The 27,298-nt window shown below is 31.2% G+C and overlaps 1 protein-coding gene across 2 annotated transcripts in view; it reads left to right on the forward strand.

Annotated features, from left to right (window-relative positions):
* The window catches only part of TfAP-2 (transcription factor AP-2), a 166,398-nt gene extending 144,834 nt beyond the window's left edge, over positions 1-21,564 (forward strand). For both annotated transcript variants that reach the window (XM_088237215.1, XM_088237214.1), the window contains exons 7-9: positions 17,808-17,926; positions 19,150-19,469; positions 21,006-21,564. In XM_088237215.1, the coding sequence (XP_088093341.1) occupies positions 17,808-17,926; positions 19,150-19,469; positions 21,006-21,113 (547 nt within the window). In that variant the 3' untranslated portion in view covers positions 21,114-21,564. The remainder of the gene's footprint in view (positions 1-17,807; positions 17,927-19,149; positions 19,470-21,005) is intronic.
* Positions 21,565-27,298: the final 5,734 nt, after the last annotated feature.

Below are 27,298 nucleotides of genomic sequence, written 5' to 3' on the forward strand. Positions count from 1 at the left end.
CTGCTAGTTTAGCCTCCTGCGATAAACATTTGTTTACCAAAGTAGATTTTAGTGCACCGTTCACCCTATTCCCGGCACTCACCTTCCTTTCAATATCTTTATCGGCCTTTCCGTCCCTAGTAAACATACTTCCCAGGTACACAAATTCTTCTATCTGATTCAGAATATCTCCGTTCACGCTGATCTCACATTTAGTTATATTTTCATCCCTTTCAAAAACTATCACTTTCGATTTATCAACATGATGAATAAATTAGTTTTTTATATATTACAAACAATAATCTAGTTATTTATTTGACTTTATTCAGTGAATTTTGAAGGAACTTAAGATTTTTCTATCGCTGCAAGTGTTTTCTGCAAATTGAGAAATACTGTTTTTGTGATTAACTCTATTTTCAGAATGTGATTAATACAGTTTTTTGTATGAAAACGGTATGCGTGTTTTTAGCAGAACATAGAATTGACCTAACTGCACTCGATAACATTAATATTTAATTTTTTCAAAATTGTGAACTGGCTGGTTTCTGCATAACAACGTTCAATTCGCACACATTCAGGCATCTCTTCATACATGTTTAAACCTTTATACATAATGCAATTTTGAGATTCTATTTTTTTTTAATGGCAGCTGTATTCTTTCCTTATTTCTAGTTATGTACTTTTTTATTTAACACTATCTTCTTAATGAAGTATTTAAAATGAATTCATTCTTCATTTTCTTCGACCCTGTTGAGATATTGGTCAATTTGAATACAGTTCTTTGGGAGTTAAGTTAATAACTGGTTCGATTCAAGAATGGCTGTCCACATCCTTCAAGTTCAAGTTAACATCTTGACAAGCGGGTATATCGTCCACACGCCACACTAGGGAGACGGTCAATTATAATATTATGGTCGTCTGCATTCAGGTTACCGTACGCCGTTTTGTTCAATAATGCTTCAGAAAGCTCCCTCGGATACGCAAACTTGATATAATCTACGAGAATCATCAGGAAGAACATGACAAGATTGTCCAGTTGATTTGGCGAGACATTTGTCGTAAAATTTCTCCTTTGTATCTGTTGACGTCAGCTAGTACAGGATTCTCGCCTCGATACACTGTTTCACGTTGAACAATCTAGGAAAACAAAAGTCATTTCAATGTTTTCGGAAACTTGTGACGTAATATTGTAATCAACCCCTCATTAGCAATAATTACAATTATTGTTTGGGCCAAATATTACATAGTCATGAGTCATTGAGGTTCAAACTTACGGTTTTAGATAAATGCATTTGCAATTATCTAAAGCCAATCATTATTAAAATTATATCAGATCCGATTTTGTGACGCCAATGATCACATCTTGTGCTTTTCGTAGTGATTTTTTAAACATTTTTAGAAATGGATTCTATTTATGAGAGAAGGTTTTGGTACATAAATAAAGTAATAAAAAAAAAAACACAAAAAAAAGGTTTTCATTATTTTTTTATATTTTTTTTTATTAACAAATTTCATAAAAGGTGCATGTTTTTTTAACATTCTATACAGATCTACTTTTATACATCTAGTAAATGTTATCACTGTAACACTCCAAAAAAAGAGACTAACTCTTGTGCTTGGAGAGTGACTTAAACTGTTGTAGTTATTTATTTATAAGAGTTTATATAATTTTGAATATACGAGTCTATGGCTGCGATACGATCCCACTTACTATTTTATGACGCACACGCCTGAACACTTACTCCGACACTAATACACATAAACACACATCTTCACTTACTCTAATACAAATACATATAAACACATCCTTTTGTTGTAACACAATTTAATAATATGTTTGATTTTTATTTAGAAACTTCGCTGGTCTGTCTTTAAACCGTATTTTTAAAAAAAAAAATATTATATCATTGTCGACTGTTTGTTTCTTTAAAATAAATAAATATGAGAAAAAGAAAAAAAACGCAGAATACTCGAAGCTAAAGAAAAAAACATATAATAATAATACATTTGCAAAATTTAAAGACTTTTAACTTACGATTCTCGGGAATTCTCGGATTGAAATTTTATAAATGAGTAAGCTATATTTACGATTATGCAAAAAAAAACCGCTTGCCTAATTGGCACGTTTTATGTATTTATTTTTTTCCAAAGTGGGGGCTAAATTTCTAACTGTCTATGCGCTCTGTAGCTGCAAGACGTCCTGTAATCTAACTCCTATCTGTTATCATTTTTAATTGATCTTAATTGAAAACGATTAACTAGAATCCCAACCGTCCATGCGCTCTGTAGCTGCAAGACGTGCTGGGATATTAATTAATTGTACAGCGCCCTTGAGGTGATTTTCACAAAAATGGCGCTACTTGAATTATCCAACTATATATATGAAAGAAAGTCAAGGCTTTTTAATACTCTTTCAACAAAATTTAAATTTTTAATGCGTCCGAATTATTCATTTAAAAATTTAAATTAAGCGACATCAGAATTTTTTAAAAACTTGAAAAGGAATAAAATTTAGATTTTAAAAACAAAATAGGAGCTGGTTGGACCACGAAGACGTGCAGTTCAAAGTATATTTGAACTGACTGGAACTTTTTACATCATTACAATCATCGTAGCCTTTTTTGTAAATATTGTAATTAGTAATTAGAGTCTAGCATCAATTAATTTAATCGTAATTACAATGTAGTTACCCGTTTCAGTCACTTTTTTTTATCAGGTACACTCATAACTGCATTTGTTTTTATTTCTTATGTATTTTTAATCTACAGTTGGATTAGAATTGTTGTTTTTTTAAGCGATTATAGATTTTCTAAAACATTTAAGTTTGTAAGTGAAAATACTTAATGGAAATTCATTGTAATTTATTATAGAAATTAAAGACGAGTGATACTTTAATCCACAAATTTGGAATATCCAGTGACCGGTTTCATCTCCGAGACTGGTGAATATGTCGCGAAGAAAATCAGAACATACACAGAAAAAAAAGGGCTCGATGGGAACCTATCTGTCTCGAGGCGGATGAAGAATATAGTTCTGTGTGTGAAATAGAACCAGAACCCTGAATCGACTCGAAGGCAATCAAGTCGAGATAAGTCCCCATCGTTGTGTAGTGGTTGGCACATTTGTCTACCATTTTTGAGATAGTATTCGATTCATAGAATTTAATTTTTTCTTTTCCGTGAAAATTCACGGATCAGAGGTCAACACTAGCCACAAGGACCACTACCCGGTTTGATGACAACTTATATGACAGGAACATAAGTACTTTACCTATGTTCTACAAAAAGCTCACCTGAATGATGTTGTACGTATTAATTACCAAATCCATTATTTTAGCTGTCAAAAGCGTGCCGACTAACCTAACCTCACTTCTTCAATCAATAACTAATTGACGGTAATGTAAAACGGGGTGAATAGAACTGTAGTAAAATAAATTAGATTTAAATTAAAAAACCAAGAATATATCCATCTCATTCTGTATTCAAGGAATTTTGTGTAAATACAGTACAGGATTTTTTTTTAAATCTCTAGTACAAGTTTTTAAAAAGATCCGTATTTTACCGAATTTCCGAAAAACAGTTTTACCTTTGATTTAAGCTTGCATAGAAGCAACACTAGTGCAGCATAAAATCGTTATTTTTTCTCGAGAAAAAAACGTTTTTAACAAATAACTACCGAAATAAAAAAACACTGAAAATATAAAAGTATTCAAATACAAAAAAAAAACAAATTATATGAAATCCACTCCGTCCTAACTTCCGTGATGTATTCATCGTTTTTTGTAACAATATGTATTTTTTATGAATGTTTTTCGTATTATATCACAAAAAAAATCTGTAATATAAATTATTGTAGAACGAACTCCCTCTTTTAAAGCAAGCATCTTCGGTAAGAAGTCGCTTTGAATTAATTTAGTTCCATCATTTGGTCGCCAAATGAAGCCACATATTCCTTAATGATAGAGAGGATGCAGGGTGTTATTTGTATCTCAGGGAGTATGGCTTTACCCGTGGCTTTTCCCGACTGACTTCTTACTAGGAATGCTGGGCTACCAATCATTGTTGGGGAGAAGGGATATTCATTTGGGTGTTCACTTGTTTCAACTCATTGGTGGTCGCATATATACTTCCAATATTCTGAATGAATTCGGACTATTGTCCCTGATAATTATCTTCTACCACGATGCAGAACCAACCTGCCAATACTGGTAGGTAGAGCAATCGTGTTATTCAACCGTATCGCCTCGGATGTCGATATATTTCATGACGGTGGGATTTCTCTTAGGAAGGCAATTTCCAAATTGTAATATTTATGTCAATTTTACGTGACTTTTTTTCTCTTTTCTATTAAATAAATCTGATGTGTATATTTTGTAATATATTGAGAATGAATTGGATACTCTATAATGTTCTCAATGACTTTTAAAAAAAAAAGAAATCTTGCTTCATTTGAAATTTAGAAATATTAAATATAAAAATATCATATCTACTTGTATATTTATAAGAACAAATATAACTCCAAAAGCTTTTTTTTATTTGCATTTATATATACATGTTTGATAAAAATGTATTTTTTGGTAGGGCATAATTGTTTCATTGTTGATGAGAACATAGTTGATCTATTTAACAATTATTGTATTAAAAATAGGTATTTTTTATGATATTTATTTGGTTTAGTAACCTTATCGCCACTACCTACAATTTCATTTGAACACAAATTATGATACGTTCCAGAATTTTATTTGTTTTTTATCAAGCACTAAGCAATATTGTGAAACCCTTAATATAATTTATTTGACTTTTATACATATTTTTAGATTTAATAAATAAATGGCACTGAACGTTCTTAGGCTTGTAGGACTCACCCGAAAATGCTTAATCATTACACAAAAAAATATCAAAACACCCGACATAACCGATATCAAATCGCTGAGACGTACGGATATCAAATTGCTGAGACGTACGGATATCAAATTGCTGACAATCGGTGAAACAGAAAATGACCTTAATTTTCCACTAGGACGTAAAGAAAAGACTATGGACAATTAGTATATAAGCAGTAGCACCCTTAAGTACAAGCAGTTACTTAATTTTATAAGTTACTCATTTACTCAGTTAAAAAACCTAGCTTAGCAACTCTCACGCTGCATTAACGATTCTATATATTATTCCAAATGTAATAAATACACATCGAAGAACAAAACATTTTTCTTCTTTCAGCTCTAACTGGAGTAGAAGCTTCTCGCATCTACATGAATAACATCTTAGTCTTATAACTAGTTGATTTATATTGTAATCTGACCCCGTTGAGAATCTAATTTAATAAATAAGCATTGTAGCTTTACACACCATTGCTCTAGACACAAGACTATAACTAGTTGTTTTTTTGCGAAAACTTTTCAATCCACCCCGTTTTACGGTACTTAAGCACTTAGGTACTGCCCAAAATATGTGAATAGCCATCCGGCAATTAAAACCGAAGATTTTATTTCGGCTTGCAACACCAGAGTCCATTAACGAAAGCGTATTCCATTTTTAAATGCATGTCAAAAACGAAGCCTAAGATGGCAGCCTGTATTTATCTATGGATACGCCCAAATTTAAACACAATTCAATGATTATTACATGGCGGAGGTGAAAATAATATTGCAGTGAAATAATATACACCTATTTAACCGGCCGAATACGCTATTGATATTAGAAAGTAATAAATTATCATAATAATTATGGTGACGTGATGATACGCATAAAAATTATTGTCCATTTCTTGATGCAACATAAATACAAACTTTCAAACTTCTGTATAAAAAGTAATAAGTAAAACTAACATTTAAAAAAACAAAACTTGCAAGTACTTTCACATTTTTACGATTATTTTTCAATAAGCAATAAAATATTATGGTTACGGTATTATTATATTTTCCGTGGGACGTAGAATAAATGTTTACAACGATTTAAAATACGCAAATTTTGAATTAACAGAAAACGAGACTTTTCGCACTTAAGAGACAAACGGCGCTTATTACGTTACCGCGTCATACTTGTATGGCTACAAAGGCAATAATGGTATTGAAATTTTCATGTAAAAAGTGAACTTAAGGTGTGAACCTAACTGTTGACACGAAAGCTTTATTATTTTTAGTATTGCAAGAAACTCCTATGCTGACTTCAATTATAACTTTGTATTTATATGAGTACTAATAAATGTCACACTTATTTATTTATAAATTTGTACAAACCACTTTTATTCGGATGGAAACGTTTGCTCAAATTATGGTTATTAGAAAAAAGGTTTTTTTTATTAGTGATAGTTTTTAATTTTTGATAATGTAATATGTAATATGTAATGTTTTTCAAGTAAAATTATTGTTAATGTAGGTTAAGTCTAAATAATCGATGCAATTTATAAGAACCTGCTGACGATTTGTATGTATGCAACTCAGCAGGACTTTAATTTAAGACTATTTTGTAAATATTTTTGAAAAATAAATTAAAATTAAAAAAACTTTTGAGTTTTACTTTATATTATACAATATTTGAACGTGAGTAATTCTAAGTTAGTTCAAGTCCTGATGATGAATGATGAAGTAACTTCGAAACCGGTGGACGTATAACATAAAAGTTGAAGTGGTTTATACAAATTTATAGATAAATAAGTGTAAAATGTCAAACCACAAAGTGAAAAATGATTTTGATATAAAACATACTAATAAATGTAATAAAAGTTAAGTCCAAATCTCAAGAGGTGTAATCTGCCGATCGAAAAGTAATTTATTTTATTAACATAAAACTTTTAAGCATATTTTAATCAGAAATATCTTAGAAAATAAGGTTTTTATCTAATGTTGTACTTTATTTTTTAATGGCGCGATTTAAAAATAACGGCGTTTTGAAAAAAAGAGACTCCCATTTATAAAAAGCGAAGTCTGAATATATTTTGTAATGGGAAAAAACATAAATGAAGAAAAAAATACGAAATTCAAACTAAGGTTAACACGTATTATTAATTTATAAGCATTTTTAAATATACTATTTCATTATTAGGTCACACATAAGAATATGTTTGTGTGTACCCCTTCAAGATTCAAAATAAAATGGCAAGATCACATTATTTCTTTTTCATTAGACTACAGCTTAATATAACATGCAAAAGGTCTTGTTTTCTTGTTAAAATATTGCACTCAATTAGGCGCAAAGAATTCGGATGGAAACCATTAAGATACTAAAAATACTTGGAACTTTTACCGTTACATTTTAAAACGACGAACTTGCTGTAAGAATTATCATTTATTTAATAGTTTTCCTCGAGTTCATTATTACCATGCAACGGATTTGCTGTGTAGCTTTTAATAGTACTTTATACTAATATTCTAAATAGCAACACAAATTTTTAGCAGTTGGCAAATACAATAACAAACAAAACTAAATTAATTTAAATAGAACATCGTCACGAATCTTGACATCACAATTATCTTCTCTTGAAGAGTTTTAGGTGGTTTCCTCTCCACACGAGCAAATGAATGTTCCTGTTAAGCCCACATTAATATATCCCTTCTGATCCCAATAGTTTAGATAAATTTAAAGATTTTTAATTGCAGAAAAATCCACCTTTTGAAAAATAAATCTTGTATATTATAAGCAAGGTAAATAATACAGCAACTCCCATACAAAATAAATCATTTTAAAAATCACAATTATCAAGGCAAACATGTCGCGTTTTCGAAGGGACTGTTTAATCTTTAGTGTTAAGGATGTGTTGTTTAATCGAGATCCAATTTTTATTTTTTGTTTTATCATTTTTTATTTCTTTCAATTTTTTGGACAGAGTTCGATGTATTCAAATATGATTCTAAGCTCCTTCTGGACTATTCTTAATTCTATACTTTTTTACTAGAGAGGAAGATAGTAGTCTTTATTTTTTCTTTGTTCAAATATAATTTCATCTTTCTAACATGGATTACGCTTAGCCCGCTCTAAGAAGAAGGTTTCTACACCAATCGATGAAGAAAACTACAAATTTCAGTACTTGCTTTGATACATTGTAAACATGCAAAATATATTACCCACTTTTCTATCCGTAAATTGTGTATCTTGACATATTCAGCGTAATGGCATTTAGATTTACTAATCAGTTACGGACATTAATATCAAACAGTGCAGCGGTAATAGCTTGCTGATTGGCAGACTTCTATCATGTTTGCACATGTCAGTCATATATCGTAGCCTGAGGCGGCCATCTTTAATCATACGTCAAAATTTCCCGCCATGTCGAACTTACAAGAGGGCTCGAATTGCTGTTTTAATATTAGGTACCACTCGTACAAAAGTATCTACCTACTACAAAGCACATAGAATAATGGGTTTATTAAAAAAAACACTGTTTATCAGGGCCAGACTACGAAATTTTCGGATTTCATTTTGAATTTTCGGAAAATAATTTTAAAAAAACAGGATTTAAATACTGTTTTTTTTGCATTTTTTCACGGGAAAAATGATTCATTAAATTAATACTATAAGTTCAAACGGTAATTAGTAAATCTGATTAAAAAATAACAATATTTTAAGTGTCTAAATATTGGTATTTAGACACTTAGACTAGACTTATTTAGACACTGGAATTTCCATTGAAATACTGGAATGGAACCCTCTTAGGGCCAATTTTATAAACATCCTCAAATAACGTCGAGAGGTACCATTTTTACCTAATATTTGGAATTTCAGTCGATTATAGCGTTTTATAAACGTTCGTAGCGTTAGAAATCGTATAAATAATGCTTTTTTTATTTATTTACAATTTTAAAAAACCCGTTAGGGTAACATTAGAAATTTAATATTGTCTAGTCATTTTATGTCTCGTCTAGTCTAGTTAGTTCAGTCATCATGTGCTTTTTCAGATTGATTTTAAATTTGTCTCCATTAAAAGTTTTCAAGTAGTAAGGTAGGTCGTTGTAGTGTTTAAGTCCATTATGTAGTATTTTTGACTGTCCTGTGTTTGTCTTTGCTTTTTCAATTTGATAGTGTTTTTGTTGTCTGGTGTTATATTTATGTATGTCAGCATTTTTGACTAATATTATGTCGTCGTCTTGTATGTTTCCCAGTGTTATTTTGTGCACAATTTTTAAGGTCTCAATTTTAGTCAAGTAGTTTATGTCAAACTGGTGTGTTTTTTTGTACAGTTCAGTCGTAGAGGTCAGGTAGGGTAGGTTGTATGTTAGTTTAAGAATTTTATTTTGTTGTCTTTGTATTCTTGTTATGTCTGTCTTGTTACCAGTTCCCCAGAAGGCAATCATGTAACTCAATTTACTTTTGACATAGGCTTCGTACATCATAATTTTTTCTTTTCTTGATATAAAATCTTTAATTTTGTAGAAGAGGCTATGTAGTGATGCCATTACTTTAGTGAGTCCGTCTATGTGTTTTGTCCATTTTAATTGTCTGTCCATTGTAAGTCCTAGGTAAGTCACATGTTCTAGTTCTTTAAGAGTTTCGTTGTTTATTTTTATGTTCATGTTATGGTTCTTCTTTTGTGTTTCGAAATGTATTATGTTGCATTTCTTGGCATTTAGTGTTAAGAAGTTTTTGTTTGTCCATTCTAATAGTTTTTGCACGTCATTGTTGATGGTTTTAGTCGTTTCAATGTCATTTTTGTTTTCATATAAAATTCCTAAGTCGTCCGCATAGATTGTTTTTTTTCCCATTATGTCACTGTGTATTATGTCGTTAATGTATATTATATAAAACAATGGTCCTAATATTGATCCCTGAGGTACTCCAAATTGCATTGTTGTTATTTCACTTTTGTGTTCTTCAATTTTCGTAAACTGTTTTCTTCCTTGTAGATAGTTTTTAAATATTTTGAGAGCTTGTCCCTTAACTCCTGTATGTTTTAGTTTATCTAGAAGGGTATCTATGTGGACTGTATCAAATGCCTTCTTGAAGTCAAGTATGAGTGCAGTCACTGTATTTCCTTTATCAATTTTGGTTTGTATAAAGTTGCAAACTGATGTCATTGCTGTGGAGGTACCCTTTCTTTTTTGAAATCCATGTTGGTCTTTTGCAATATAATATATATTTTTGTCTTTTGGTTTAGTCGATTAAATGCGCGTATGCTGTATTTGACATTTTATTTGATTTGATTTAAATTATTATATCATCACAGTTATTTTTTTTAAATCGCTCTCCGCTTAATTAATCAGCGATGTATGATTATTTCCTACAATTGATTACCATTCTTATATTTTTAAACATCGAGTTGCATTGGGTAATGATTATCCATAAAGTATTAGGTATACAAAATACCGGAGTCTTGTATATTTTCATACTTTGCAAATTGGTATTTGGAATATTGGTTAGAAAAAACATCAAAATTGAAGACCTCGTTCTAAAAACATCAAATGTCAAAAAAATTCCAAAATAACATTAGGTATTCGATTTTTTATTATCTGTCTATGAGTCCATACAATCGTTCTTTCAAAACATTTATAAAAAAATCATAGGTACCTCAAATTCACTGTTAAAAATATTATGTTTTTGTGAAAACAGCAAAAGTCTACATCAATTTGTTTGAATCAGCAGAAAATATCCATTAATTCGCATTTCTACTACTATGTGGCGCTACTATCGCTCATTATTTGACAGTTCAAAAGGTGGTCTAGATAGTTCTGGATAGTCTTTCATGTGTGTTTTTAGCTGTGTTATGACAAATCTAAATATGGAGAATTCACTACTAACCAATTTCTGAAAAACCGCTATTTTTATTTCAACCATCCATACTAATTTCTTGATAGATTGTACTAAAACAACACACCAACATTTTACTTAATATTTTAATATACATACAATATTTACTAAATTATTTGGTGCACATAAGTATATTTATGATTTTATTTCAATAAAATACTTAAAAACTCAATCACTCTCCTGAAAAAATTGTTGGTTTGTGACATTTGAGATTTATAAAACAAGGTCTTCAATTACTACATGTATATAAATTTCTATTAAAATACTTGCCGGTGACCGTCGGGAAACAGTAACAGCATAGAATTAAGAATAGTCCAAAAGGAGCGTAGAATCATATTTGAATACATCGGACTGTGTCCAATAATTCCCCCACTATGCCCTACTTTCGTCGCGCGCATTTGTGAGGTCGTAGCGTAATGTTTCTTGATGGGGGAAAAAATCATAACGCAAATGTAAGGTTAAAAAAAAGCAATCTGTTAACTTCTCTAAAATTTTATTGTGCTCGCAGAAATATTGATTGACACAACAGAGTAGATAAGTAAAGGGTCATTTAATAAGAGTAATTGAATTAATAAACTTTGAACTTAAAAATTTGAACAAATTTTATTTTACATAAAACGGATATTTTTATATCATGTAAAATAATATTCGATGTTTTAAAGATAATGTTGGTCAAATGTCCACCACAGAGTTGTTTAATCCAAGGTCAAATTTTCATTAGTTCTCTCATAAGATGAGCAAAGTAGAGTAAAAAAATTACTACCCTGGCAACACTAACAAAATTTCCATTTTGTTTCTTCGACAATCTGATAGATGGAAAAATAATTCAATTTTTAAGCAATACATTTGTTATATACACATTCATTTGCTAATTTTACACATGAAATGAGATTGCATCATGTTTCTTTAAGATCCTAGCAGTATTTCTACACTTTAAAAGGACACAACACGGCATAGTTGAATTCAAATCAGGAGTTGCGTACTGAGCGACGTCTACAAAGAAACTAATGGGTCAAAACGTAAACTTACTCATTTATGAGTAGTTGAGTTGCCTTTTGTTTGATGTGCGTATGCGGTTTCTGGACTATTCTTAATTCTATGAGTAATAGTTTTTACGGAATTTATATATATTATTTATAAAACCTAGTTTTGATTATTTTCCTATTTAAAAAAATCAATATTAATTTACGTGTTTTTTCGGTTTGACTCTGACGTTCTTATTATTGAATAAATTTATTGTTAATCTTAAATTCAGCTTGTAATTCGGTCACCTGGGTAGGTGCTGAGCTGAGTACTAGGCACTAGGTAGGTAGGCACTTGAATATGTAAGTACGGTGACTGGCCGCGGAGAAAACGGAGCGCTCTCAGAACGGGTTCTAAGTTCTAAATTCGAATCTAATTTCCTGCACAGCTTTGGTGTATGCCCTTTATCATACAGGTGTGTAACTCGAATATATGTATATGCCACGTACACACACACACTAGCATCATACGTCATGTCACACACAAATGAAACATAGTCCATGTCTGCAAACGTTTGAACAGACTTGAAATATTCTCGATAAAACCAACTGGTCCAAAAAGAAGTGGAAAAGAACGGAAAATTATTCGGTTTGTGATATCTCTGATTTTCGTTATGGTGGAGCAATTAATATGGACGACCCACAAGACCATGATTTTAATAAATACAGTAGCTCAATCACAAATAACTATCGACGTGCTAATAAGCGACGTGATAACAATTTCTCCCCATGGTTGTTTATCGTATTCGCAATTACAATGGAACATCCGTGAGCACCTAATATTAAATGTCAAAATATTTACGTTTCGTGACGTATAATCCTGCTGCGCAATCACATATTTGAATTTCACCGGTGTAAATATGGAAAATATTCCAAAACTGCTATTTTTATTTATTTATTTATTATTTATCATGCTACTCATTGCATTTAGCCGGCGGTTGGCAAGCCAAATGTCAAGAAAAGCAGTCGCCATAGTAATCGTAATTTTATTTCCACTTTTTTGTATTAGACTCTCCTTACTATTTTACAAATTCAATAAATTGTATAATTTTTATAGGAAACGCGGATTTTTCGCCAGTGAACTGTGTTTATTTACGAGGAAAACAAAAAACAAGCCGACACGAGTGTTGACTTAAAGATTACACATGTGTTGACCTATGACTGCGATAACTTAAGCATGTTCATTATTGTTCATTATGATCGCTCAAATGCTTAGCATATTTTAAGGCACGTCGATAGTTATTTGCGATTGAGCTACAGGCATAAAATTGCATTCGGTGTTAAAGGTTGTCAATTAGATCATTTGGTAAAATCGTGCTACATAAAGTCAAAAAAATAAAGGTTGATGTAGTTAAATAAAACAATATTTAATTAAAATTCTTTAATGAAAATTTTACTAATACTTCCATAAATAAAGACATGGAAAATGATTTCATAAAACTACTCGTAAAAATTGACCAACAGCTTGACCCGTATTACAATGGCACGTTAACGTTTATCTTCAATTTTATCTATGAACTAAAATTAAGTTTTATGTATGAAAAATATAATATGTATGCCATATGTTTTTCCAAATATGTTCAATTACAGGTTACCGACAAAGGTATTTAAAATTGTAATACAAATGTACACATTTTCGTACATAAATATCGATTTTACTTTATACCGTCTCTATACGGGGGTGTTCAATAAACCCTGTCACATCCGAAACTACGATGATCAGTATGAGCAAGAAGACATATTGGAACATTAAAATAATTTTTTGGAACGAATACAATTTTAAAAATAAAATATCAAAAAAAGAAAATGGTTGCTTACTTCTGCAGGGGTGAAACGAGAACCATTTGTTTTTTTTAAATATTTTTTAATTTTTAATTCTTCTTTGTTCTAAATACATTTTAAATATGCTAATGTGTCTTCTTGTCCATACTGATCATCGTGGTTTCGGATGTGACAGGGTTTAGAGAACACCCTGTATGTACCGATGAAGATAGCGTTTGTAATCGCGGCCCAGGAATGAGGAAGTTCCGTGGTTTTTTGTTGTTGTTAATAGACTATTAAACTAAGCAAAAAAATAATATTTTTACGTATCGTTTTATCAGCGCTATGATTTTTGTGAAGTTTTGTAATTTTGAAATTACTCTGCCCCTGACGTCACAAGTTCTCGTCAGTGAGGTTTGCTGATTGGTGAGTTGGCTTCCCAGAAACCAAAAATTTATCACAACTCTGTATTATTGGTCAATTCGGAAGAAATGTGGCGTAGTTGAAAATAGTTAATTTTTATTAAAAACATTTTTATTATTTCTTAGAGACATATAAATAAAATTACATTGTTTATAAACTATTTTTTATTGATACAACCGACTAGTTTCGGCAACTACATGGTGCCTTCTTAAGGGTTATTAAAAAACTTAGTTATATATGTATAAATACGTAACGCGCAGATGTTTTTGGCACAGTTTAAGAAGAGTTAAATATAATCAACGAATTGCACTAAGTAATATTCCGTAAGGGTTTAAAAGGTTTAAAATCAAATAAAAAATAAATGTATATTGAAAAATAGAAACCCAAATGTAAAGTACATGTTAAATGATTAACATGAATTTTTAACAAGTTGTTCAATAATATTTTATAATACCATGATATTTGTGAACACAATTTTACTATTCATAATAGAAAATACATAATTTAAAAAAATAACACGACAAGGAGATCAGCCTCCTATTTTCATATGGCTCAACTTTAATTTTATTTGGAGAATTTGAGAGGGTTTGATTCTAAACTAATCAATTTAATTTAATAATTCAGGTGTAAACCAAATATTTAAAAAAATCGAAAAATTTTGGAGTCGAAATGAAATCAAATGAATCAACGAGGAACTTCAGCCCTCCGGGAAATTGGATACAAAAAATGTTTTCTTGCGTGCGGTAAAAATACGGCAAAGTTTCTTGAAAATGTACGAAAATAATAAAAACGAACTATGTACTTTGAACGAAGTCACTAGTTCATATAAATCAACCAATCATAAGAGAGCTGTGAAAGATACCCGGTTTCATACCGTGAACGGACCAATCGGCAGAACCGACCGAGAATAAGCTGAAGAGAACCTCTGACGCCACAGGCGGAGTAATTTTAGAAACAATATTCTAGAGCTGAAAATACGATATTTTTCTTCTTCAGCCTTCTGTCCTCCACTGCTGGATATAACCCTTTTCCATATCCTTCCATTCTTTCAGCCGATGCAGCAGCATGCAGCCAATTTTTACCTCCCACAGCGGCTATAGTCGGACCATCTTTTTTGAGGTCTTCCGACGCCTCGCTTATTCTCTCAAGGTCTCCATCTTAAAATTTTAGGGGTCCATCTTGTGGGGTCTTGTCTCGCAACATGTCCTGCCCATTGCTACTTCAGTGGACAATGCGATGTATGCTAAAAATTAAAACAATAATAATTTTGGCTTAGTTTAAAAGTCAAAAATCACCGAACTTCCTCATTATGGCACTTTTTTGGCTCATATTTATATGACCGTATCTTTTTCAGTATGGCTAATGATTAATTGCGTAAAACTCGTCTCATTACGTAATAGATGTTGGGAAAATCGGTTGTAAATTTCTCAAGACCAACTTGTGGGTTCATGATACCTTACCACTTTTATTGAGACACTAAAACGAAGTCGTAAAAGTACCTAAATAAAAATGTTTTTAATCAAACAAGAGTCTCAAAAGTAAAATCAATTTTATTACACGCGTGAATATACCTACAGATACATACATAACTCGTCCGAACCGTTAAGAATAAAGAATACACAGTAAATAACAGAGTTGTCAGCATACGATGTATCGGACGAAAATAATTTGAATGAAGCCAAAGACTAGCGCGAATACGAACGTCAAATTCTTTCGTGTCGGAAGGTTAGAAAGTTCGTTTCTATATGTTTATTTCGTTACTAGCTTTTACCCGCTGCTTCGTTTGGAATGTATTAGTTAGAAATTAAATGATTATTTTATTATATTTCATTTTTTGTAAAAATAAACGTTTGCGTTCTTATGATTTACCCAAATATTTCAATTTCGGGGGCATTTTCAACCAAAATGTGAACCAAGTTGTGGCAGAGAGAGGTGCAAACCTCGGACCTTTGATCCGCGAATCTATCTGTCTATGGCTATCCGTTAATCCATGCAAAGTAGCATCGTTATTCTATTTTAATATAATTTATGGATCAATATACACCAACAAGCCACAGAAAGTGGATTGGTAGGATTTTAGTTACTGTCCTGGAAAAGGAAATCAAGTGGAGATAAGTCGGCCTCGTAGTGTAGTGGTTAGCGCATTCATTTACCATGATTGAGATATCAGGTTCGATTCCTGGCAGGATCTTCGTGAAATATTTATTCAAAAAGTGGTTAAACACTGAAATACTCCACTATCTGAACTATTACTTGAAGTGATGTAAAGATTAAGACATTGGACTAACGTTTAGAATGTTCCGTGTTCGATTCCCGTTGAGAACACAAATATTAAAAGTGGTTTTTCTCAAGCCTGGGTGTTTTGTGCTGTAATTTGGCCCCTTGGATTTTTGTAGTGCAAAAGGAAAAAGAAAATATAAAAAAGGTGTTTCAATGTAGTGCCCTATTCAGAGGTATGAAGATGATGAAATGTTATGAACTTGACAGCTTCAGAAATTTTATTTAAAAATTGATTCGTAAAATTGCTGGCAGATTCTCGCACAAAAGCGAAACGCGAAAATATCATTATCTAACACCAAACACGGTCCTCCGCATTAACGATCGTAAACACCTTCGTTCGATTGAGTTCGTGCATAATAAAGCTCCAAACAAAAAACGTATATTATATTCGTATTTTAATTTGCTACGAATAACAATTGTGTGATCTATAAATCTTTTGAACGTGTTTAAAAACGCCATAAAAGTATTTGAATAAAAATTCATGAGTTTGATAACCTAGTTAACTATCACACTGTCGTGTTTAATTGTTATTCAAGTATATTATATTCCAGCATGTGTATTTTGCATGGATTATTTATTAATTACTTTATACGTACATATTTACTATTATTTTTCTAATTGAAGTATATGTTTTGGAGAGGGGGAGCAGCTGTCAACTCTTAACGACAAACTCCTTCATTCCATAAAAAGTAAAGACCACATAATTAATACAGTAAAACTCCCATCATTCAGATTAATGTGTGCCAGGCGTTGTCCGGATATGCAGGAATCCGGATGCTTTTGATTAACCATTAAAAACTACTGCAATGTTTTGAAAGAAAACGCAAAATTTACTCAAAGATCACTTTTTTATTGCTTTTGAAATAATACAGTTAATTGGAATCACATTAAAAACTTACGTAAACATGTCCAGCAAAGTTAATTGCTTAGAGTTAAGAATAGTCCAGAAGGAGCGTAAAATGATATTTGAATACATCGGACTGTGTCCGAAAATCCCCCACTTTGCCCCACTTTCACCGCGCGCATTCGTGAAGTCACCGCGTAATGTTGTCAGATGGGAAAACATATAATCATAACACAAATGTACGGTAAAAAAAGCAATTTGTTAATTTATCTAAAATTTTATTGTGCACGCGGAAACATTGGTTGACACAACAGAGAAAATAAGTAAAGGGTCATTTAACAATAGCAAAAAATAAAAAAGGAAATAAAAAAAAATACCATACTAGATTTCTTTGATAACAAAATGTCTTCTTTCATACAATCACTGAATCAAATTCAATTATAAACACCCCTCTCCCGCTTCCACTCCCACTAAGTCTACTAAATACCATTGTGTCTTTCTACTTTCCTTTACAATAATTTCCTATGCATAAATATGTCCTTGAAAATGCCCAATAAATAAATAACGCTAGCTGTAATTCACTACACATGGCGTGTTGTGGCTTAAAAACAAAGCTGTAACATGTTAATACAGTAATTACCAACTCTATTATTTCGCGTCGATTGTTTATCATGAAATGTTACGAAATTAATGCTAATTCAATCAACGAATGACAGTAATTTATTCACAGAAACCTGACCCTTAATAATTTTGTTTCAGGGCAAAGAGCAAAAATGGCGGACGTCTGCTGAGAGAGAAATTAGAAAAGATTGGACTAAATCTACCCGCGGGAAGAAGGAAAGCAGCTAATGTTACGCTTCTAACATCACTAGTTGAAGGTAATTTAAAACTTATTTATGTAACAGGGTGACAGGCGCCGTGGCGCAGTTGGTTGGACGGCCAACTGTGAAACTGGCGTCGCGGGTTCGATTCCCGCCAGTTGCAAGAAAAAAGTCAATGAAAGATTTTTTCTCAATTGGTCTGAGCGTTGTGGTGTATTTTTCATTACCTTCTTTCATATCCTCTTTATCCCACCGGCTGACAAGCCTCAAAATAGAGGCTTAGCGGGTTATTCCTTTTTTTTTAAAATGGAAATCCGAGGTTCCACATAGTCTAACTTATTCATATATTCAATAAATTATAGAATTACACAAAATTGTTTGTTTTTTATTTTTATAGTTTATTCAGATAAAACAATGTTAATTATATAATATAACATCAAAACAATTTTTTTATATAAATTTAATACATATATTTACATGAACGTTTCCCATTACGTAAAAGAAAAAACAATTCTTGTGTACATAATGGGGAGTAACGTCTTACAGTCATTTGTTTATTTTATTTTTGATTATTAACATTTTTAGTATAAAATATAAATTACAAAAAATAAATAAACGGTGTTTTCAATCAGTGCTACACAAAAAAAAAATATAACGATTTTAAGTCCGAGTAAACAAAAAACTTTTTCTTTTATTTTATTATTATTGAAATATTTTATTTAGTTTTTACGTGTGGAATGATGCGAAGTGGCTATTTCAATGAAGGTACGCTTTAATTCTTCTTTTTTCGACATTGTTTTTAGTAATGTATAGAAAACTATGATTTGCCTATAATTTTGGTTAATTTGTATTTTTTTGTTGTAGTTCTGTTGTTTTCTTTTGATAAATAAAACAAATCAAATAAATAAATAAAAATAAAAAAAAAAAAAAAAAAAAAAAAAAAAAAAAAAAAAAAAAAAAAAAAATGAAATAAATGAAATAAATGAAATAAATGAAATAAATGAAATAAATGAAATAAATGAAATAAATGAAATAAATGAAATAAATGAAATAAATAAAATAAATGTTACTGTTTTCGTTATAATTTATGTTGAAAATGGACTTGGAAAATTAAAAAAATATATTTTAAAAATGCACTACACATTGCGGTAAGAGTTTGATGATGGTGATAATATCAAGCACTGCAAATTCCTCGACTATTCAATCACTTCACTATTGAATCCCACCGTATCCGTAAGGCTATTTTAGGAAAGTGAAGTAAGATATGTTTCGTTTCGCAGCGGAAGCAGTGCACCTCGCGCGCGACTTCGGCTACGTATGCGAGACTGAGTTCCCCGCGCGGCAGGTGGCGGAGCACCTGAGCCGCCAGCACGCCGCCGCCGAGCCGCACGGCGCGCCGCGCCGCCGCGAGTTGCTGCTGGCCGCGCGCGCCGTCACCAAGGAGCTCATGGACCTGCTGAACCAGGACCGCAGCCCGCTGTGCAACACGCGGCCGCCGCACCTGCTGGAGCCCGCCGTGCAGCGCCACCTGACGCACTTCAGCCTCATCTCGCACGGGTTCGGGGGGCCCGCCATCGTGGCGGCGCTGACGGCGATTCAGGTAACCGAGCCATCCATAGTCCTGTAGGATTTAGGTAGTCGAGGGGTGGTTGGAGCTCCTACCCCAGTGAGAGATTGACAGAGAAGACACGAGGTTGCTGTTTAACCTTTCCCTTACTGTCCTAAATACACCCTCGCGTTACGGTGATGTGTAGTCACTACACATTTAAAAATAAAAGATTTAAAAAGGGAAAAATTTTAATTAACCATAATTTAATTCAAAGATGATAATATTTCAAATCTAACTGCTGAAAACATGAAAAAGCCATTGGGTATCGCTAACAACTCGGGCGAAACGTGCACCCGTGCCAACTTCCCGAGAGCTACCAAGTAGCTATATAGTACTGGACTACGTGACTGACTGAGAATATACTTTTGATGATATTTGTTATTTATCCCCGATTTCCGATAAAACACTTTTTTTGTGCCTAATAAGTACTTATTATTTAATAACAAATTATTTCAGTCGATACGTAAATGTGCAATGGAGGAAAAACTGAAAATCGAAACCCAATATTGATTATATTTATAAAGATATTATAGTTATTAGACGCAATGTGTACTAGCTACACATCACCGGGGAGGGAAGGTTAATGCGTATTTATTAAATAGAGAATAAATAATTAATTATGTCGGACGAGTGTTACGTCGATGGTGTGTTGAAATAACTGCACTTGAACTACATGCTGCAACTGAGTGACTTCGTCGAGCTGGACTGAAGTGAACCGAACTTGTTGGGCTGACTGACTTTGACTGCGTCCGGTGGTCTTTATATAAACCACGTTCCTTTGTAGTTAATTTTTTCATGGTAGGGACGATGTGAATGTACTGCAGAACGATGATCTCGATTTTATGTGCAATACTGTTTGAGTTGGGTTATAATGTTGTACTGGATTCTATAGAAAATGATGACATTGCTTTCTTCGGTCATTACATTATTTCAGATGAAACGTTGATTATGGACTATAAACCCTACAGTATGCCCAGTAGTGTAATTGCTTGGCGCGTTCTCCAATACACTTGAGCTCCCGGGTTCGATTCCTGGGAAAGTCGACGTGAAATATTATTTTAATCCTACAATTCCCAATGTAGACGATCTGCCAAATACCGATAATCAAACTTGTTTATCACTCGGTTTATTATAGTTAGGTATTGGAAGGATTCTCTCGTTACTATAATAGAATGAAAAGATAACCCATTTCTGATAGACGTTGGAAGAGCTCTCTCAGATAAACAGGCAAAGTGGGATTATTTAAAATATTGTGAAGAAATAATAGAATGTGAATGTTTCTTCTATGCCTGATACTGAGCCAGTAAAGTTGCGTGTGGTATTCGGTTATGTGGTCGAATTTACTGTACTAATGAAGTGTCCTAGTCGCATCGGGTGCGAACAGGGGAATAATGATCTACTGAAATACACTTGGTGGAATTGGCAACGCGCGTGGAAGTTTCACTGTCAAATTTCTGATAGATATACACTCCAGTCGCGCAAGCATCCTAAACATAACTATCCTAATAAAACCGTCTCTTTTTACAGAATTTTCTGAACGAGTCACTCAAACACATGGACAAACTCTATCAAGGAAGTGGAATGGTCTCATCGTCCCTCGACAAGGGTAAAATGGACCAGGACATCAAGAAGTAACAAAAGGCCCGGGATAGCAACAGCCACCTAATCGGCAAACATCCCTCCGTGTGGCCACACTAACCTCTCAGAAGAAACATATCAATTACGTATTCAAACTGGCTAGTGAGTGTTCTGTGTGGAAGTTTAAATTAAAATAAGAAAAACAAGTTGGGTGTTCAATAATCTTTATATTAATCATTACCAAATTGCTACGCTTAAGTTATAACATATAAATAAAATAAATAACCAATACATTAATCCATACCCTCGGAAAATCAATGTGCCCAAATAATTAATGACCACGGGAGTAAAACTTGATTCTATTTTTAAGGGGAACGCTTTTAATATTTGTAACGCTGTAATTCTTTTAATGAATGTCAATAATTTTCTCTGTTGTACATCAAATTTTTCTTTTATGCCTACATAGTTCGTTATATCACTACAAAAATATGGCATTTAAACCACCAAATAACAGAATCATCTCAAAATATAAAAAATGTATAAATATATCAAGTTTTCCAAAATAGGCGGCTTTCTCACATGTAAACCATAGATATACTAAAAAAGTAAACTATCGTCAAGCTACTTTTTCAAATTATTCTAAAATTCTGATTCTTTTTTTTTTTAAGAAAGGCTAACGCAGAACTGTGTATGTTGGATTTATTTTCTAAAAAAAAAATTGGTTACACAGCACCTACTATAATATTTTTATATTATGAGAAGTATAATACATACTATAAAGTGTAAGTGAATACCTAAGCATTATAAAGAAATATGTAAATTCTTATATTGAACCATCAACCTGTTTTTCTTATAGTAACTTAACTTCTTAAAAATGAAGACAAACAATTATCGAAAAGCTAAAATAAAAAACATTCATTGCGACTCTCAGAATGGGAAAATACAACGCAAAGTGCAATTATAACTCATTATAATATTATTTATCTCCTTTGTATTACTGTAAATATTTCGTAGTATTTTAATATCCTAGGTTGTTTGTCGAACCAGCGAATGATTTGTGATTATATATTATAATATGCTCTTGTATATTTTTCAATTTATTAATATATTTACGTGTTTTTTTTTTGTGAGTATTCAATATTACAATTGCTGTATTCATGGTTGTTAAAAAATGACTCATACGTTCTTTTCTTTTGCATTATGTTTTATTTGTACAAATTTTGACTGTCAAAAAAAACAGTTGTTTTTAAAAAGTATTTTAAGACCTAAGCATTATTTATATTTATCATGACATACAATTTACGTAGTGCCAAAAGACTCGAGGTGCCAATGGAATAAATAAATCTTAAGAAATGTCATTCAAACATCTTTAAAATTTGAATTTTAAAGTTGACGTGATTTGTCACCGGCTTTCTAAGGTTTCAAATGTGTCGTATCTGGGGTTTAGAATAATTCATTGTTACTGTTATTTTTGTTTTATAAACTATAATCTCTGTACAAACTTGCGTAATTATTTAATTTAAGTTAAAGTATTATTTAAGAATTTATAGAGGCGCCTAATATTTGTACAATTCAGTCAAAACTGTAGATATTTTTTGCCAATACATTGTGCCAACTTATGAAATTATAATTTTGTATATTGTATAATTTTCTTATTTATTTATTAACTTCTTTAAAAATGTCATTTGGAGACAAAATGATCAAAACGTGCCAAAATATTACATTTTAGGCATAAAACTTGCATATTTCAACCCACATGCATTTTTTTTATTAAGACTGTCACGAGATACATCTGACTTTAAGAAAAAATCAAACATACCTAAATTGCAATAAAATAAATAAATTATTAAAGACATTCCGCATAACAGGATAGTACAATAACATGTTTTTTAGCAATTATTATTGATAATTAAGATGCTAGGAAAAAAAAAATTTACCCAAAAATTCATTGCTATTTTTTGAATAAATATTGTATTATATATAAACTTTTAACCTGACCTTCTGTTTATAATATTTATGAAAAAATATTATAATAAAATGAATTCTTTTGCACACCATTCAGTCAAGAATCAACCAACATATAAATTATTATGTTTGACACATCGCAAAATAAGTGTAAAACCAAAGTGCAAATTTCTCTTTTTTTATATTATGCAAAACAATCACATTTGTCACAAGCTTAAAAGTGTAAAGGGGAAGTAAGTTTAAATGGAAACATTAATGCATATTTTTTTAAACACTGGTTTTCCAATCAAACTAATTTTTTTAAATCATATTTTTCTGCATTTTCACATACTTCAGTTTCACACTCAAGGTGCGACACAATTGTTTGTATATCGATCATCCAGTTCAGTCAGACGAGTCCAAACAAATTTGATTTAAGTTAAATGTGCAGTTTTGTGTAAAATTGTCCTCCTGAATGATTAACTACTCAATACCTAGGTACTAACTACAAAATGTCATCCAAAAAATCGGATGCCGGAAAAACACTGACATGAAAATTTTCCAAAATTTGATTGGTGAATTTGCGTGCATCATTTGAAAAATATAACTAAATACTAATAATGCGGACAGTTTCCAATGTACCCAATCACTAAATAGCTATAAACATATCAAATTCAGGCACAAATCTACAATACAGTGGATCCTCTATATCCGTCAACCCCTATATTCGAAGTATACGAAAATTGTCACATTTTGATGTCAATTTTTTTCCCCATATTTATTATTATTTTCCATATTTGTCGTCACTCCCACCAGCGCTGCGACCCCATGATCAGAATTGTAGTTTCTATTGGTGGTTTTGTTTGAATTAATACCAACTCTTTTTCTTAAATCATCCACTTCTACCTCTATTTAGTACAATAAAGTTAAAGTTAAAGTTTAAATGACATTTGTGTAAAGCTAGGGTTTCCTAGGACAGCGGTGCCCGTATCTTAACGGCCGTAGTGAACGGTGATGCGGTAGGCAGCCATCGTAGCGGTGACTAGAGAGTGGTTTTATTTTTTGACGGTGTTATCAACACCGTTTTTATAGGAAACCATTCTCTAGTCATCGTTACGACGGCTGTCCACCGCATTACTGTTCACTACGGCCGTTAAAATACGGGCACCGCTGTCCTAGGAAACCCTAGCTTAACGTCTTTAAGAGTTTGAAACAGATTAATTGAATTTCAGTTGTTTCTAATGGGAAAATTTGTTTCTATATTCATTAGACACCTAGGAACACATTAATGATGAATATTGAGATTCCACTGTATTCAATTTTATTTAACATTTTTTTTCTCGCTCTCTATAAATTTGTAATTTAGAAATATCTTAATTGTGAACTGGAAGATCTATATATGTTTCTAATATTGTTGGGTTTGCTTCTAACATACTGAATTATTAAATGTTTGAAGTGAGATTGTGATATAAATTTTTCAATTTAAGCATTAATATTTTATCAAAACTCTAAAAATATTGCAACCGATATTTTTAAAATGAACAATATAAAAATGCTGTGCCACAATATTGCCATAATGATTTTAAACTATTAAGCATTCTTTTCCTTGTAAATTAATAGTATTTGTAAAATTTTATGTTTGTACTTATTTTTTTATTCTATAGAATTAAGTATGTACAATACCGATCATTTGCCATATTTTACTTATAATAATAAATTATATTAAATCATATCATAAGTGTATCAAACTCTATTTTCAAAAATTGTTTTTTTTTTCCTTTTTATAGTATTTTTAGAAATATCAATAATCTCACTATTTCATTCAAATAAATTTCATTGATGGCTTTGTTAACAGGGCTCTAATAAACAAATATGCTTTTTCAATGGGATTTTATTAGATATTTTTATGTCATTTTTTGGACTGGTTGATTTATAGTTAAATAAATAAATTATAAATGTGTGCAACATTTTGAATAATGTTTAATGCTCCACACATTTTGATTATGAGAGTAACACTCAAAATAAATTTAAACAAAACTAACAATTCTTTTCAGTCATAACAACATTATTTGCATGACTAATGACATTTAATTTATATTTTCTTATCGATTGTTTAAAAACAAAACCATTGTCAAACGAAAAAACATTAAATCACAAATACAGCTAGAAGAAAATTCGGATTTTACCTTAATACTTTTTAATAGAAATATGCAATGATTGAAAAACATCAAATATATAATAAATCTTTAACAAGCAAAAGTAAAACTCTTAAATTCTTAGCCCTCAAATAAAATATTGATTTAACTGCTTATCTTATAATTGCATATTTGCTAATAATTTTTTTTTTGTAAAATACCTAACTTGCTCAATCGTGCCAACTTTTATAGATTCTATCAGCATTCATTTACTATCTCTATAAACATACTATGTTTATTCACAGTCTGTTTTCATCTATTTTTATCAAGTTGATTATAATATATTACAGAAACATAACAAATTTCAACTAATAGACAACTTTTTTTATCTATAAATATGTGTATTTTTGAAAACATAATTTCCAGTTATTATCAATTAATGGTCTTAAAACCATAAATCTTCAATGCATTCAACATTTTATATTATAGCTGACAGTATTCTGATTCTTTGACTGTAAAACTTTAGGGGTAACAAGTAACAAGATTATACATGGTTACTTTGTATTTTTCAATGTGATAAACTTTATTTTAACTTCTGTCATTTAAGTATTTAGGAAAGTGCCAATTCAAAAGTTGATATTTGTGTTATATTTATTAAGAGGCTTAAATATTTCATTAATTTTAAGATGTGTGTAAATGTACAACTGAAATAATAAAGTTAAATGCTAATCAAATCTGCCAAAATAGTTAAAACATCAATCATTTTAACAAATCAGTGTATAAATCAATTTTGTAGCAATGACGATCCTCATCACTAATTATTATTTACGTGAAATACTTCATATTTTGTATTACCGCATAAAAGTCTCGGAATGTATAATTTCTTGATTTCTTTTTTCAAAGACAAATGTTCGTACTTTTGTGCACGCCATAAATGGCTGTTTATAAAATACTCAATTATTATATTGCGTAGTGCTTAAGATTCGTTGAAAGAAAAAAGATTTTGCTCATCATAAGTATTATTTACGCAGTAATTTATAATGTATTATAGTCTTATGAAATTTCTTCCAATAATGAAAATACTCCACCAGAAGTATTAAATATTGTTCTAGCGTTAGCTACCAATTACTAGATTAGAGATTAAGAGTATTTTGCGATAAGAATTATATAGTTTTTATTCAATTATTGGGGTAATTTTAATGTATGTAAATAAGATAATGATATTGCCATTCTATTGCCATATTTTTTTTATAAAATATTCATTTCAAACATATCTATTATTGTGAATCTTTGATATGTGCATACAGATTATTAATTACAATACAAGATGTCTGTCGAAGCGTGTATTCTGTACTTGTTTTACATTCCATAAAATAAAAAGTTACATAAAATGTTAGAAGTTTTATTTGTCTTTTCCATTCCAATGTATTTTGGTTGTAAGTTGCAAGTAAAATGTTGTGTGCTTAATTTGAGATACACTTTATTGCTTTTGTAAATCTTGTTTTGCTTTGTGCCTATATGGAGAATAAAAAAATAATATTTAAATTATATCGTCATCACTATCCGCCCCTATCCGCAACCGATGGAGCATAGAGCACTGCATGGGTAAACCAAATGCACCGTATCTCAATCATCTATTACATAAAGATAAGGTAATCAATCAGATAAAGAAACAGAAAGAATCTTTGTTTGAAATAAGTAGGTAAAAATAATTAATGTTTTATTCTTCATATAAATACAAAAAAATAGGTGCGAAGGTTTTTACGGTCACTGTTATCAATATGTTTTTTTTTTGGGTGATACCGTGTGTGTTGGATTTGTTCCAACGTTTCAGCTACCATTGCAGGAGTTATTTTCAGGGTAAAGTCAGTTTACAACTTAACTTACGTCTGTCAATTTACGGTTAAATTTGAATTATTGATTTGGGGTGAGAATTTAAATTTAAAAGTGCAATATCTCACAACTAGTTAGTTACCAATTTGTGCCAGAAACCCGATAATATACTAAATTAAATAGTAACATATCCCAAACTCTATGAGACTAAAAGCCCGGTGTTCAGTTGGAATACAAAATAATAGAAATCGGAAGCATACATATTTAAAAAAGCAAAAAAAAAATTGCAGCATAAATAACATATCACTATCTGAAACAACACGTAGCACT

This window comes from Micrasema longulum, unplaced genomic scaffold (assembly GCF_059751315.1).
Source record: "Micrasema longulum isolate JH-2025_06_02 unplaced genomic scaffold, ASM5975131v1 h1tg001670l, whole genome shotgun sequence".
Taxonomy (NCBI): domain Eukaryota; kingdom Metazoa; phylum Arthropoda; class Insecta; order Trichoptera; family Brachycentridae; genus Micrasema; species Micrasema longulum.